The 17,469-nt window shown below is 39.5% G+C and overlaps 1 protein-coding gene across 1 annotated transcript in view; it reads left to right on the top strand.

Moving 5' to 3' along the window:
• Positions 1-673: 673 nt before the first annotated feature.
• LOC134821437 (MFS-type transporter SLC18B1-like) overlaps positions 674-17,469 on the top strand; it is an 18,809-nt gene continuing 2,013 nt past the window's right edge. The window contains exons 1-10 of the mRNA XM_063832179.1: positions 674-804; positions 2,959-3,077; positions 5,850-5,954; positions 8,429-8,526; positions 11,219-11,368; positions 11,495-11,603; positions 14,606-14,721; positions 14,951-15,136; positions 15,303-15,413; positions 15,843-15,942. Of these exons, the coding sequence (XP_063688249.1) occupies positions 698-804; positions 2,959-3,077; positions 5,850-5,954; positions 8,429-8,526; positions 11,219-11,368; positions 11,495-11,603; positions 14,606-14,721; positions 14,951-15,136; positions 15,303-15,413; positions 15,843-15,942 (1,201 nt within the window). The 5' untranslated portion in view covers positions 674-697. The remainder of the gene's footprint in view (positions 805-2,958; positions 3,078-5,849; positions 5,955-8,428; positions 8,527-11,218; positions 11,369-11,494; positions 11,604-14,605; positions 14,722-14,950; positions 15,137-15,302; positions 15,414-15,842; positions 15,943-17,469) is intronic.

The raw sequence follows: 17,469 nt of genomic DNA, 5'->3' as shown, positions 1-17,469 counted from the left end.
TACTGATGGTGTACTGATAGTGTACTGATGGTGTACTGATGGTGTACTGATAGTGTACTGATAGTGTACTGATGGTGTACTGATAGTGTACTGATAGTGTACTGATAGTGTACTGATGGTGTACTGATAGTGTACTGATAGTGTACTGATAGTGTACTGATAGTGTACTGATGGTGTACTGATAGTGTACTGATGGTGTACTGATAGTGTACTGATAGTGTACTGATAGTGTACTGATAGTGTACTGATGGTGTACTGATAGTGTACTGATAGTGTACTGATGGTGTACTGATAGTGTACTGATGGTGTACTGATGGTGTACTGATAGTGTACTGATAGTGTACTGATGGTGTACTGATAGTGTACTGATAGTGTACTGAAAGTGTACTGATAGTGTACTGATGGTGTACTGATAGTGTACTGATAGTGTACTGATGGTGTACTGATAGTGTACTGATAGTGTACTGATAGTGTACTGATAGTGTACTGATAGTGTACTGATAGTGTACTGATAGTGTACTGATAGTGTACTGATAGTGTACTGATAGTGTACTGATAGTGTACTGATAGTGTACTGATAGTGTACTGATAGTGTACTGATAGTGTACTGATAGTGTACTGGGAGGTTGTAGTTGAGTTTTGCTGTAAGTTTAACCGACGTTTGATTCAATAAATTGCAGAAAGGATTACGAGGATCATGTCAGGATATGATCGGATAGACAATGGCAGAGCTGAAGACACAGAGTCCTTATCGTCCTCTTCCTCGTCTGCAGGGAACTCTGGAATATTACCCCTCAGATGGAAGTTAGTTTACTTACGCGTGTGTAATACACACATTGTGTATAAGTGTACATATAATACACTAGTGTAATCCGTGCCTACGACTGGGAGATGGGACTTCACTATCGCAGTTGAAATTCAAGAGTAGAAACTTGCCTATTAATATTATATTTGAAAACACGCATAACATTGTCGTATGAAAGTATGAACTCTCTCTACAGTCCAAACAGACCGCAATGAGTGCTCCCTCTCCTAATAAGCTTATAGTATTACATGACAGTGAATATCGAGGCTAATCTAATCAAGATTTATGTACCAACGCTGCCTATGCAGTACTGGGAGAGAGAGCGAGGAGGGAGAAAAAGTGATCCATTTTCTGTCACATTTGTGGTACAAAACCATCAATTAAACCACTTACCACCGACCGATTTAAAAAACCTTTATCATTTGGCTTTGTCAGAGTTTTCTCGGCGTTATACCGGAAAAACCAGTTCCATAACTCTTACCGTTTTCTTGATTAAGCCGCTCGGAAATTACACGCGCATAGACAGACAAACAGACACGCACACACATTCTGAGATTATCGTTTAAGGTACTTCACGACAATCTGTTGTAAAACAGGGGTTCCAGAAAACCCACTTCCTGATACTCCTAAAACTTGAAACTTTTTGTGTAGTCGATTTGGTCAATGTATAGACGACCTGCGAAGTTTCAGATCTCTAACTCAATTTTAACATGGTATTTAAGGCACCTGAATATGGCGATTTTGGGGTTTTTTAAAAACCTCCACATAACTATTCCTTATTCCTGTCATATTTGACATTAAATTGTAATGTTTTGAACTTAAAATGTGCCTGCTGAACGACTTTCAATGAGTCTTCATGCCTGGAAAAACATTAAAGGGGTATAATAGTATAATGAATAAGTGCGTTCGTGCTTGCCAGCACTGTGATTAGCTTCCTTCCTGTTTTCTAGTCTATTATGATTTGTTGAAAATTTACAAAATAGCAATCATAAAAATGTACAGCAAATGCTAAAAAGCGTGGGCCAATGAAAAAAGTACAGAGGAAAACTTTCAAAACACGAGTAAATCTCAGTAACATCACATCCACCTATAGTAGGTAGTGCGCCATCGACAGTGAGCCGCGCATGCCGACTGTAGTATTGAGTATGGTTTTTTAGCGCTAATTTCGGCCAGCACAATTTTCTTCAAACAAATAAATATTGATTGTAGCGCGATGCGTTACTGTGCCGCGCCGCGCACTTAATAAGGCTTCCTGGCTAGATCGGCGAGATGCGCTACTGTGCCGCGCCGAGCTGCCATGAATTGACATCGTCAATTAAAAATATTGAGTATCCTTCCTGGCCTCCAATTGCAACAAAAATTGGTAAGCTTACTCATAGACTTACAAGGAAAGTGAGAAAGTGTTCGAAAAATTTAAAGCATATCCAACCATCAGACATTATGTTACAGCTAAAAGCAGCGTATTTTGCCCCATTTTAATGACTATAAGTATATCAACTGCGATATCCACCAAATTTTTCGGACAGTTGTGAAAGCCCTGGCCCTATTAAAAGGTCGACGCCAATTTCCAGAATGATCTCATTTAAGGAACTGAAGATATATCCGAATAATACGACAAAAATGGTCAAATTTGGACGAATTTGGTCAAATTACGCGAATTTTACAGCGACTTTTGCTCCAAAAGCCGCGCACCATCAAATATGGCACCTAGGCGAAACTCACTGATCTTTCCAAAAAGGTATGACAAATTTTGTATTGTCAAAATTCTCACAGTCTCTAGAAAACAGTGGCACAAAAATTTTTAAAATCCGAGCAAGTTTATTTTTATCGTGCACGCCTTACCTATAGTAATATTAATAAAATTATGAAATATGAAGTGTGAAAAAATCAAAAAATAAAGTATGTAAATTATATAATTGTCTCTCAATATAAATTATGCAGGTTAATGTGCAGAGTTTTCATACGAACTCTATCTACCATAGATTTATTCCATTTTCAAGCCAATTAAATTCTACTGATGGATAAAACAAAATACAAAGACTCCATCTCATAATCGATTACTTGGGTCTAATTAAGTCTAAACAACGTGGTTATTTAACGCTAAATTGCGTTATAGAGTGGGACTACTCGAGTATAATGCACACAAATTGCAGGATTTCTACATTTGTTATGATGAACCTGTCGCTGTTTGTGTCGTACGGACTCTTCAGTCTCCCAGGCTCCTTCCTACCTCTATACAATCTAGAAAGAAACATCCCCATCAGTACAACAGGTAAATACGTGCGTCATTTTAGACATATAACGCGTTTTTAAGTACAAAACTTGGAAAATCACTAAAATTAAATGACAGTCACAAGTCACTGTTTGTGGGCGCACTCAATAACTATAAGGAACTGTGAATTGTGATATGAACAATTTATACCAACTTCGTCCTTAATCATGTTTAATTTCCTCGCCTGGATCTTTTTGCGCAGAATTACGCCATGTCACTCCATTTTCGTATTTCAATTTAAAGGAAATGGAATGAATGTTACGAATATATTTCTAAAATTTTACGGCCACTCCCAGAGTACCGATTTATAAAGATACTGGAAACGTCTGAGGTTTACTGTAGTCAGCTTACGTTGCAATTATCGAACTCTCTTATCTTTTTGTAACTAACGATAAGCTAGCCTGTGTCTTTGTGTGCTTGCTATAAGTATACATCATGTGGCCAGAATTTGCACGAGGTTAGAAGTCAAATCTTTAATAGGTTGTAGCAGATGCCAGGGATAGTGTTCTCTCCGGGATTTGAAATCAACAGGACAAATTACGAGGAGATTCAATCTTGCAATTTGATGAACAAGAGATCAGTAACGAAAGGGAAATTATGCGAATGGTTGGAAACTGTCTGTTGTATATTGGATCAGTTCAGTATCCCCTGACTTAGCGAGGTGACACTGTTGAATTAGTTGAAAAGCTGCAAAATGAGAAGATTTCAAATCAGAGTACTATCATCAACCTTCAGACTCAGAGTAAAATAATAGAAAAGGGGACGAAATCATGGCAGAATACCGTACAAATGGAGATGAAAAGCTACCCTTCAGTCGTTAGCAAGAGTATCAATGCTGCTTGCGCCCCGAAGAAGATCCACGCTGCAGTTAAGAAAGTTAGTCAGGGACTGCTTTCGTATTGAAGCTCCGCAAGAAAATGTGTCCAGACCGGTCAAGTTCCCATTGAGCAGCTCTGACCATGCAACTCAGCAGGCACGTAGCCAGGGGGGGGGGCTAGGGGGGCGGCAGCCCCCCGGAAAAAATCGAACCCCAGAAAAAAGATAAGCCCCCTAGTCCCCATGGTCGCCTGGTAACTGGGCTGTGTTTATGACTGCAGTCAGTCAAAGATTTGATCTGTGGATTAGTAAATATATGCCATTAAATCCAAGCAAACATTCTAGAAGACATCTATAATTATAGTCAATAGTGTCCCCTAGACCGTAGGAAATGTAAAAATCTTAAGACGATGAGGCCTGAGTAAGTTGTAAATTTTGATTGGAGAATGCAGATTGCTGTTGTGAAGTTACCAAATTTACGTGAGTACTTGATTCTTTTCAATCCCAGTTTATTGCTGTCCTACAAATTTCTTTAATGCCAAATGTCGTCTAAAACACCCTGTTTCGCAAAAAATTTCCGTGGGGCTGCGCCCCCCTAGCCCCCGCCAAGGGGCTCCGCCCCTGGACCCCGCTAAGGGGCTCCGCCCCTGGACCCCGCTGGGGGCTGCGCCCCCAGACCCCTGCCACAGCTTGCTCGCTTCGCTCGCTGCGCAGCTTCATTGGACGCGTCGGCTCGCTTCGCTCGCCGACAGCCCCCCTCAAAGAAAAATCCTGGCTACGTCCCTGCAACTCAGGTGATCAGAATCACCAGTACACTACGCTCAAAAGAGGGGAACAGCTCAGTTTACATCTGCCCTAATAGAACTGTCGCGGATCGCAAAGCTTACAAAAAGCTTGTAGAAGAACTGAGACTGAAACGGACTACAGAGCCTGACAAGTTTCATCGTATTAGGAACAATAAGATAGTCAGCTCTGTTGTCTGTAGAGAGTAGAGGCAAGACTTATTAAAATTAGGATTCTTACTTATCTCAATTTAAACATTGTTGTTGATCCTTTTTGAATAAACTTGCTCATGATGTGTATCTCAGGATTACCAAAATTTAATTATCATCTTTGAATCCTTGTATTCTTGTCAATGGCGTAATGTTGCCTATTGCCCCCCCCCCCCCCCCCTCCGCTGAAAAATCGCCCCTCCTATTGGCGCCCTTCCCTAATATTGGACAAATTAAATTGCTAGATCACTCTACAGTCGATCTTCGAGATTGTTCTAAAAGGGCCCCCGACAATTGAAACCAACTTCAATCGATGTATTTACGGACGCTGATTCCGAATCACCCCCCATGACATGCTCCCCTGACGAGATATTGGCGAAAAACTGTCTCGATCACGTGATATGACCATATAAGGAAGTTAATCTAATTTATCGTTAGGGTTTCAGCATATGCTTTTGTTAAGCACTTAAGGATTGGGTTAGGGTTAGGGTTGGGATCAGATTAAAGGATTAAGGTTTCGAATAGTCATTCAGGACCAGCTAGAGAACGGGTTGAAAAAGTCACGTGACAATCGAGTGTAGAGTGATTAATCATCATCCAGTAAAATCTCTAAAAAGTGTGTTTCTAGAGCAAAACGCGCAGTTTTACTAGTACCTCAGTTAAGTTTTCGAAAAAGAAACTAGCTCACTCTCCAAACGCCAATTGCAAAGTAACAAGTAAGGGCCCCCCCCCCCCCCCCCCCCCAAGTAAGCACACTCGCCACGCTGGCATAAGTCAGGTTGCATGTTGAGTTCAAATTTACGGCGTGGAAATCCTATTACCTAGTAGTAGTAACAGTGCTACTGACAGTGACACTGTTACTGTTAGACGCTTGAGAAAGTAACAACATTTAAACAAACTGCAAACTATGAAACAATGTCAATAAACAAATCATCTGATATTAGTATTATTATTATCATCCCAGGTATAATATTGGGGGCAGTGCCGTTTTGCTACATTTTCATCTGTCCTCTGGTGGCCAAATGTCTGGACAGATATTCAAGTAAAAATCTTCTACTTCTCAGTACAGGTTAGTTGAACTTATTATAACAAGAACTTGTGTTTTTATCCCAAAGCGAAATTAAAATTCGGTGCGTTGTTATAAAATACGGCGATCTGACGATCTCCCATGAAGATCAAGAATGTCAAAAATCAAACTAAAATAAGCTAAGTAATAATGATGGATTTATTTCAATTTGCCTTTACAGTTACACTAAGTAAAAGTCATATCATCCCGTATTTAAGACCAACAAGTCACCAATTTTATTTGTACCGACAGATTTTGTTTGTACTCTAAGTACTTGCATGTGATCGTTTCAAGATGAAAAGGCGGGCATTGAAGCCGTGGACAGTCATTTTTTCATATGTCATAACCAAATCTCTAATTTTGAAAAGTTTTTTGGCAAATTATTTATAATCGTGGTCAAAGATGAATTAGTTAAATTAATTACTCGCCAATCGTGCACCAAATATCGTGCACCAATTATCGTGCACCAAATATCGTGCACCAAATATCGTGCACCAATTATCGTGCACCAATTATCGTGCACCAAATATCGTGCACCAAATATCGTGCACCAATTATCGTGCACCAAATATCGTGCACCAAATATCGTGCACCAAATATCGTGCACCAAATATCGTGCACCAAATATCGTGCACCCCCAATTGCTTCTATTTTTGAATACTGAAAGCAAACTTGAGAGCTGAGGATGTTAGGCTACGGGCGAAATGATAATTAAACCCCCTACTATACTCCGTAGATTATGACTGATTTATAACTTATAAGATACGCTTAATTGAGTTTAAGTTAGTGCAGTGTGACAAATAATACAGGGTGGGCCAAAAGTCAGTACCCATACGTTGGCCTTTATAGCTCAGTCACTGAGTGCCCAATTTAAATACTTCTTTCTGGTATGACTTAGTACCACCACTGGTTCGAGGAATTTGTCAACTCGAAAAATATTCGCGTTCATTTTTTTCAAATGGAGGTTCATTTTCACATTTATTTGATAGTTTGGATAGTCGGATCAAGCTAAATATTATTGAATTGTGTTTGGCCATTCGAATTACGTTTGTCCTGAAAGAATTAGAACTGTAGCTTCTCATATGACCGAGATATGAAGCATAACGAGTTTATTCATTACGTGTGATCAGGTGATTGGTTTACCTAATCACGTGATAAGGTGCCCCCGTTAACTACCCCGTTAAACATTATGGGAATTGTTAAGGGTGCCCAATTAAGGTGTCGTGTCACGGTGTCACATAATCACCCAGTCAAAATTGATAACGAGATACAGAAAATGCTTGATAACTTCGTCATTTCTAATCCGTTTTGCCTCATATTTTCGGATCATATGCAACATTTAATAATCTACCGTCTCTGAAAAAATTAGGCGTTCAGCATGTTCAGAGAAAACAATATAGGTGTTTTAATATTGAATGGGCGTGGTCTAAAATATTCGAATTTTCAAATTTTGACGACGGAATCCTCGAACCAGTAAGTACAGTATGCCATCTGCAAAGCAACAGCTCTCAAATATAAAACACGGCGGAGCTATTAAGGCCAACGTATGGGTACTGACTTTTGGCCCACCCTGTACTAACAGGGTTACTAAAGAAAAATTGCTGCTTCAAAATTAAAATAATGTTCATTCTGTGCGTAGAATGGACAATTACTAATGTCAAAGTAGAGAGTTCCCAAATAAATTCGTACATCTCGAATACTGAACCGTTCGACTGTAGTCGTAGACAAACTATAAGTGTTTATATTGAACTAATAAATCAACATGTTATAAGTGACCTTAAATGGTCACATTAACAGGTGGTCCTGGCAGAATATTAGCAAACTGTCCGACATAGCCTGCCAGTCATTAAACTCATATTTATGACAATTTATGTCAACAGATAAATTATTGATTTTAATACTGTCTAATGACATTTAATGGTGTCAAGAATAGAGCCCAATATACTAATACACTAATACTATCTCTAATATGTAATACAATTACAACTGCACTCGTGTTATTTTCACTAATCACACGCTACATATTCTAGTTTGATAGTATATTATATTAATGCTCTCTGATAACCATCAGGCTTATTAAATGAATATATTAAGTAATAACGAACCGAGAAATAAATTAAAATAAAATTGTAAATCGTACTATGCTAACATAAAGAATTTCATGTCATAACACATGTGCCATGGTACATATTTAAATTGACTCAAAATTTTCCACAAATATTAAAATACTTGCCAAAAAAGATTTGAAAACGTTTGCTCAAGGCAGCAATATCTAACTTTGACTTTCAAGTTTACGAACTAAACTTTTACGTTCTGATACAAAGCCATTATGATTAATGCTAATGGCTAAACAAACTAACTGACTTATAAATATACCGTACTATTTCAGGTCTAATTTCTTTAGTTACTTTTGATAACTCTTCTTTATTTCAGGCGTAGTTACTTTAGTTACTTTTGATAACTCTTCTTTATTTCAGGTCTAATTTCTTTAGTTACTTTTGCTTACTCGACTCTGGGTTATGTCAAGCACAAAACACTTTACATCACTCTTTCTTTGATCCTCAGGGTCTGCCAGGTTTGCACTATTCTTTACAATGTTATACTTACAACTATGACTGCAGTTTTATTTGCTCTTTTTTTCTTTTTTTTTAATATGCAACCAACAAAATCCAATGGTGCCCTCCCCGGAATCTTTCCTTTCGCATTTGCGATCAGAGTCGCGTCTCCAATAGTGTGAAAGGAGGTCAGCACTTGTTCACACGTATCAAGCTCTAACATCGCTATTTGTTGACCATCGGCCTTCACTAAAGGTAATTTTTAGAAAGTGGAGGCCGACCGTCAGCCTGGGATTTGCATTTGATTTGAACAATGATATGAAACGGATTAGAAATGACGGAGTTATCAAGCGATTTGTGTATCTGGTTAGCAAAATTGATTTTGTAGGTTTATAACCTACCAGGACGCGCGGTGAGTTGGACTCGTCAACGGTCCTGGAATATTTGGACCAAATATTTTACGAGTATCACCCGTTAAAATTAATTGGGTGATTATGTGACACCGCGCACCGTGACACAACACTTTAATTGGGCAGCCTTAACGATTTCCATAATGTTTAACGGGGTAGTTAACGGGGTTGTAGCGCGATGCACTACTGGGTCGCGAGCGCGCATCCAATAATGCTTCTCGCAACCACTTCGGTAGATCGGCGAGATGCACCACTGTGCCTCACCGAGCTGCAAAGGATTGACATCGTGAATCAATTAACGGGGTCACCTTTGACGGATGTTACTCGTCTAATTTTTTGAAGTAGCGCGCGCCGCTTTCTTCTTGTAGGTTTACAACCTACCAAGACGCGCGCCGAGTTGGACTCGTCGACGCCCGACGGTCAATATATGGAACAGATATTTTACAAGTATCACCCGTTAACTTTTTTCTCGAAATGTTATGGCCCGATGGCACGAGCTACGAAGTAGCGCGCGTCGGGCCAGATCATTTAACGGGTGTTACTCGTAAAATATCTGTTCCATATATCCAGGACCGTCGACGAGTCCAACTCGGCGCGCGTCCTGCAGTAGGTTGTTAACCTACAACAGATCATTAACAATGGTCAAGGTCACCTTATCACGTGATTAGGTTAGCCAATCACCTGATCACATGTAATGAATAAACTCGTTATGCTTCGTATCTCGGTCATCTGAGAAGCTATAACTCTTGGTTGACGATGTCAACCCATCGAGATCGTTGATCTGCGAAGCAAGAATGCTAGTTCGCGAGGCGCGTCGAAGTCCTCCAACTATAACTCTAATTTTTTTCAGGACAAACGTAATTCGAATGACCAAATACAATTCAATAAAATTTAGCTCGATCCGACTATCCAAATTATCAAATAAATCTTCGTTTGAAAAAAAAATGAACACGAATATTTTTCGAGTTGACAAATTCCTCGAATCGGTGGTGGTACTAAGTTGTACCAGAAAGAATTATTTCAATTGGGCACTCAGTGACTGAGCTATAAAGGCCAACGTGTGGGTACTGACTTTTGGCCCACCCTGTATATAATAATAATTTATAATTATAATTAATAACTGTGTCCTGGATTTGAAGTTTTTCTTTAGCTTGGTTCTGACGCGCGCGCATTTGTTTAATCTGCTAGGGCGCTGAAACAACTTCACTACCATCTATAAATGTCTCCGCGCCTTACAACCGTAGATAGTTGAGCGCAAATCTGCCACACTCCCTCGGCGCAGATTTACACCAACTTTAACTTCTCGCGACTCAAACCATACCGTTCATACCGACTACTAGGAGTTCAAGGAGTAGTCTAATTACCTCAGCAAATATGTTGAGAGTCTCAAAAAGTTCCATGTTGCAGCAAAAAGACTTAGGGCCTCAAAAGCACAAATAAAAACATAAAATCAGAATTTGCCACAAATTGAGTCGCTTATTATTGTGCTAAGGGTACTGACAAAATTTAAAGAAAATCGTTCGGACAGTTTTTGAAAAAGTCGACCTAACATGTTTTGAAATTTTTCCTTGTGTTCGGTATTGTATCTATGGTATTACGGGTCACATCAAGCTCATATTTTGTAGTCACAAATAACTGTTTGGGAAGAAACTGCTGTGAAAATTTCAGAATGATATCTGCAAAGATCTTCGAGTTATGACGTCTTGAGTTTGTGGCAAAAGTGTGGCAAAAATGCGCTCAACTAGCCCTCCTTACAACACAAAGCAGTGAGCGTATTTTGCCCCAGAAGAACTTTCGACAATTCTGTTCCAAATAAAAAGTTCGAAAATTTAGTGTTTTAGTGAATAACTTAGAATATATTTTTGATTTTCTCAAGATCTGACTGATAGATTTTCTTAAAACTTTCCAGATTGTTACACGGACATTCTGTGCGATTTTGGGCGAGTTTCTATGTGCCAAACTTGAGATATGACTTCAAACACAAGAAAATATCTCAAATTGGCGGTTTCTAGCGGAACACATGTAGAACAAGATGTGGACAACCTTCGTGCAAAATTTCAGCTTAAATGTTACAGCCTCTCAATAAAACAAATACTGCTTTTCGAAAAATGGATTCAAACCAGGAAATGCTCGGTTACAGAAATAGGTGTTCTCAAAATAAATTTGTTGGTTGTTAAAACGGTGCGCCAGATGGTCACTCAACTTCCTACGAGATCATTTGGGCTGGAACTTTTTGATGTATGGCCCCCATCTTTAATATGTAAAGTTATTCATCTTTAAATAAATTTCTGTATTATTTTAGGGAATAACAGGTGGAGTGGTCGATGTAGTGGCGTTCACAGTCACAGCCAAAATGTTCCCGTCCAATATAGCCCTTACTACAGCCGTTGTAGAAACATCGCTCAACTGTGCTATAGCTACTAGTCCTTATATCGGGGCCCTGCTTTATGAGGTAAGCTATAATTGTATGCAAATGAAACCATGGTAAGGTGATACTTATGTCGACACATATTTCGTTTGAACTGAGAAATATTCGTCAAGATTGGATATAATAATTGGAAACGATTAAATATTTCAGAACGTGAATTTTCTGCTAGCATTCGTAGCTCCAGCAGCAGCCATATTCGTGGTCTTCCTAACAAGTATTGTTTGCGTTAAAGATATAGACTGCAGAACATCGGATACAGGTAAACTAGTGACAACTAAATACAGGTAAACTAGTGACAACTAAATACAGGTAAACTAGTGACAACTAAATACAGGTAAACTAGTGACAACTAAATACAGGTAAACTAGTGACAACTTTTTTATTAAATACTTTTCAAATTTTACAGAGTACAGCAATATATGAATATAAAATAGAATCGTTCAAAATATCGCCCCCATCTGTAAAATATGATGGGCACCCAAACACGGTAAACACATAGTGAACTATGTCCGCAGTAACTTGGACCCATTACATCGAATTAATCTAAATCCAAAAATTTATGAAAAACTATTTAATAACAAACAAATCCATGGTGAATAACTGTGGATATAGAGTCAAAATTGGTATTTCAATACGTCAAATTCCAGATACATTAGATACAGGTCTGATATGGTCATTAATGTGTGAGAAGCGGGTGAAGTGTTATATGATGTTGAAGGTATAGGAAGGTAGATAAAAAAATTAATAAAACAAAAATAATAATAATATGGGGAGCAAAGAGGCTAGGCTAGACTGTTGTTTCACTATCCAATAAACATTTCCAGAGATGCTTAGTGACCTCAGCTTTGAAAAGACTAGTAGACACAATCTGTCTTACCTGTAAAGGGAGTCCATTCCACAGTATATGGGTTCTGTAGAAAAACGATTTTGCCAGTGGGCTATTTGAGGTACATGTGGTGTGTGAATTCTGACTTAACTTAGGTAAAATTGATGACACAATAGACAGACTGTCGAGGTGGCAACGTCTTAGTCGAGAAGTGCCCTGATATAATAAAGAGAGATAGTGAGGCAGCGATACAGGAATTAAATTGTTAAGAACTTTGTGGAAAAAAATAAGATCATTCAAGTCAAACTTTTGAGACAAAGGGAGAATGTCGACAAGCTTGCACTTTTTGACATATTGCTCAGGTGGATAACTGCGGCCCTCTTCAGACAGAATCCATTTAATAGCTCTCTTTTGGAGACTTTCTAATTTATCACTAAGTGCTTTATTACAAGGGTGCCAGATTATGGAACAATTTTCGAATTGGCTACGAACCAGGGAGAGGTAAAGCGCCCGGCGACGTTTCTGATCAATGACAATATGGCCATCTCTTCTGACCATACCAAGTTGTTGGCAGGCCTTAGTATAAATTCTGTCGCACTGACTATTCCAACTTAGCTTAGGAGTAACATCGACTCCAAGATCTTTTTCTAACTCTACATACACAAGAGGAGAGCCATCAAGATTATATGCGAATGGAGGAGATAAAGATGGTTTTCCTGAAACAATAAGCACTTTACATTTTGCTGGATGGAATCGCATTTTGTTTCTTAGTGCCCAGTCAGAGAGATAGTCTATATCCATTTGTAAATTAGTATTATCAGAAGATGAATGTATTTTACGCCAGATTTTTGTATCATCGGCATACAAAACAATATCAGTATTAACCGAAAGGCCAAGAGGAATATCATTGATAAACAATACAAAAAGTAAGGGACCAAGAATAGAGCCCTGGGGGACACCAGAATTAACTGAGAGGGTAGATGACATCTCATTACCAATAACCACTCTTTGGTAACGGCCTTGAAGGTAATTGGTAAGAAATTTGAGAAGTGTACCATCAATGTTATATAAGGTCTTTAGCTTATGAAGAAGGATATCATGATTTACAGAATCAAATGCCTTAGCAAAATCAAAATACACAACATGATTGATAATGTTTTCGTTAAGAGACAATGCCAGGCTATCACAAAAGTCAACCATATTGGTTGTGCATGACTTGTGCTCTAGAAAACCATGCTGCCTGGAATCAAGAAGGGTACTTGTCAAAGAAAGCAGTTTACGTTTAACAATGCGCTCAAAAACTTTCATGACTAAACAAGTAAGGGATATTGGTCTATAGTTTTCAACCTCACTTTTCTTACCTTTCTTAAATATTGGGACAACATTTGCAAGTTTCCATTCTTGTGGAATGTAGCCGCTGTTGTAAGATCCACGAAAAATGCATGTTAGAGGGTAAGCTAAACCTACGGAACAATTTTTGAGAATTTTACCGTGTATGCCATCTGGTCCCTGGGCTTTATTTGAATTAATATTTGAAAGAAGCTTACGAACATCCCGATGATCGAAGTCAATATCAAAATCAACATCATTGACATAGGAGATGTCAGTGTCATAAAGTGAAGGATCCGAAAACTGGTTATAAAAGAAAGAATTGAAAAGTTCAGCTTGAGCTTTGGGTTTGAACCGAAGCTGTCCAGAATAACTAACACAATTAGGAATACGGCAGGAGTTAGATTTATACTTAACATGTGACCAAAACTTCTTAGTTATAGGCGCTGGATCATCACTATTGAAAAGATTGTCTCTTATTTTGGCTGATGAAAGCCTCTTAAAATCTTTACGGCTAGTAACAAACTTTAACTCATCAGAAATAAACTAAATACAGGTAAATAGTTGTCCGACAGTTGGGCTTTAAACGTAATGTAATATTAATTATATCTATCTAACAGTCACCGTAAAGTATTTAAAACACAATAATATTGTTATTATAATCACGATACAATCTTTAGATGGTATTTCTATTTTGACAAGATGTTGCCATGGTTACTATTTCAGATGGTATTTCTATTTTGACAAGATGTTACCATGGTTACTATTTCAGATGGTATTTCTATTTTGACAAGATGTTACCATGGTTACTATTTCAGATGGTATTTCTATTTTGACAACATGTTACCATGGTTACTATTTCAGATGGTATTTCTATTTTGACAACATGTTACTATGGTTACTATTTCAGATGGTATTTCTATTTTGACAACATGTTACTATGGTTACTATTTCAGATATAGATGGTATTTCTATTTTGACAACATGTTACCATGGTTACTATTTCAGATGGTATTTCTATTTTGACAACATGTTACTATGGTTACTATTTCAGATATAGATGGTATTTCTATTTTTACAACATGTTACCATGGTTACTATTTCAGATGGTGTTTCTCAGGGAGTATTCACAGACCCCCTGATTATCTTTCCAGCGTGGCATTGTGCTTTCTCTCAAACTCTTCTTAACTTTTACATCCCTATATTGGCGGCTTATACCACGGTCAGCATATTAATCCTAATGTTAATAGGCCTAGGTTTTATATCATATATATATAAAACCTCTCTAGCCACTATATTTAACTTACACAACATAATAATAATATGTATATATTATTACATGATGTAAGTTAAATATAGTGACAATCAAATGAACCTTCATTGCTAGATTGCACTGAACTGTTAATAATTACAGATAGAAAGTGCATGTACCAATAAATTAAACACGACAGGTTGAGTTTGGGCAAGGAGCAGTGTTTGCGGGAATCTGTCTGCTGGTGAACACAGCTGGCATTATTATCCTGGCTCCCTTTCTGGGACAACTCATGGACATGTTCAGCCCTTATATCTTCTTCATTATATCTGCTTTCACCCTGCCCGTCACCTACCTCTTCCTTGGACCTTCCCACTTTTTTCTGGTATGTTGCAGATTTTAACGATTTACAATTTCGATGCAGAACGTTATTTTCGAGTCATGGACAATTAAATGGACATGATGTTTTAAAAATTATACCAAACAAAATTCTTAGCACGCCCAAGGTGAACATATTGTTACAATGTTATAACATTAACCGTGACCAACAGGGACTGGTTCAGCCATCGATCACACAATTGCTAGTTGTTCTAGCACTTATTGGGTTGGAGATGTGTCTCGCTTGCTTCCCCTCCCTTATCATCATGTACGACATTTACAAGGTAATTCCGAAACACCACAAATACTACTATTTATATTACTACTAGTCACCAGTAACACATTGCAACAGTATTATACTAAATGAAAATAAAGTTGCACAGTGGTAGGGTTCACATAATATTACGTAATCATTTTTTGGAACACTTTTACCCCCCCCCCCCCCTCCGTAATCAGTTTTACACAAAGCTGTTGTGTAAAAATTACACTAGCGTTATCTTTCGGAAACCCCCCCCCCCCTCAGCTGATTACGTAATAATATGTGAACGACCCCTAGTACTACTTTCGTCATGATATCATAATTTCCGGAACTTTGTCCCCTGACCCCTACTTTGGTACAGTGAAATCTTGCTGTAATGATCGTTTCACAATTCACATTGATAGATTTCAGTTTTCCCGAGAGACTTCCCTTTTTCTAACCACTCTGATTGCAGGTGCGGTACAGGAAGATGCCTCAGTCAGCCCAGAACCTCATTACCTCGATATACTGTGCTTCATTCCCAGTTGGAGCGTTTGCTGGGGCAGTTTCCTCAGGTAACAATCCAGAGTACGGGGGGGGGGGGGGGGGGGGGGGTAGCACGAGGGGGGGGGGGGGGGGTAGCACAAGGGGGGGGGGGGGTAGCACGAGGGGGGAGGGCAGTTTCCTCAGGTAGCACGAGGGGGGGGGGGGGGGGTAGCACAAGGGGGGGGGGGGGGGGGGTAGCACGAGGGGGGAGGGGTAGAACAAGGGGGGGTAGCACAAGGGGGGGGGAGTAGCACGAGGGGGGAGGGGTAGCACAAGGGGGGGGGGGTAGCACGAGGGGGGAGGGGTAGCACAAGGGGGGGGTAGCACAAGGGGGCGGGGGGAGGGGGGGTAGCACAAGGGGGGAGGGGTAGAACAAGGGGGGGTAGCACAAGGGGGGGGGGTAGCACGAGGGGGAGGGGTAGCACAAGGGGGGGTAGCACGAGGGGGGGGGTAGCACAAGGGGTGGGGGTAGCACGAGGGGGGAGGGGTAGCACAAGGGGGGGGGGGAGGGGGTAGCACGGGGGTTTATTTTAAGCGTGTTGTGTTATAAACTCCTCCGGAATACTGATTAATTCATTTTAAAATTTGCCTTTTTTGTCGTTATTTGGTATGGCGAATGTAATTGTAGAAGTAAGAGACGTAATCAAGTAATAGACGAGATATATTAGTATTACTAACTTACTAAGTAGATGAAACTTAAGTACTTTGACGGGTGAAGTTACAGGCGTTCTATTTGTCAATGTGAATTTCGAAAGAAGCGCAGTTTATCACAGTAGCACATTACTACAGTAGGTAATGAAGAAAGGGCAAGAAAAATATGCGGAGTTGATGTCGTCTCCTGAAATACTATAACTAAGTAGACAACGATACATTGCGGCTCATATCAAACTGGACACTCGCTACGACACAATTGAACGGACAAGTGTAACCCGGTATTAAGGGGGGGGGGGGGGGGGGGGTGTAAGTAAACCCGGTATTAACCGTCAAAAATGGTTTTAGAAGTATGGGTTTGGAAGTATGGAACTGAACCAAAGATACTAGTAACTAGTAGTGCACCCCCTAGTAAACCCATTAATAATTAACAAGCCGCGCTAAGGGGTGGGATTATTTATTAAAAACAGCGGGACGGATAAAAATAACGCCGCCCTTTTTTATCTATTGCGTCCCGGAGGTGTTTATATAATCGTTTACTACTACTAATACTACAGTACTACTACTGTTAACTGTTCAGACTTGCTTCTAACCTGCACCGTATTTCCAGGAATCCTATCCCAGTACCTTACATTCGCACAAAGCTTGCTTCTAACCTGCACTGTATTTCCAGGAATCCTATCCCAGTACCTTACATTCGCACAAAGCTTGCTTCTAACCTGCACTGTATTTCCAGGAATCCTATCCCAGTACCTTACATTCGCACAAAGCTTGCTTCTAACCTGCACTGTATTTCCAGGAATCCTATCCCAGTACCTTACATTCGCACAAAGCTTGCTTCTAACCTGCACTGTATTTCCAGGAATCCTATCCCAGTACCTTACATTCGCACAAGCACCATGCTT

This window comes from Bolinopsis microptera, chromosome 9 (assembly GCF_026151205.1).
Source record: "Bolinopsis microptera isolate Bmic1 chromosome 9, MBARI_Bmic_1.0, whole genome shotgun sequence".
In the NCBI taxonomy this organism is placed as follows: domain Eukaryota; kingdom Metazoa; phylum Ctenophora; class Tentaculata; order Lobata; family Bolinopsidae; genus Bolinopsis; species Bolinopsis microptera.
This window is presented reverse-complemented; position numbering and strand designations above follow the sequence as displayed.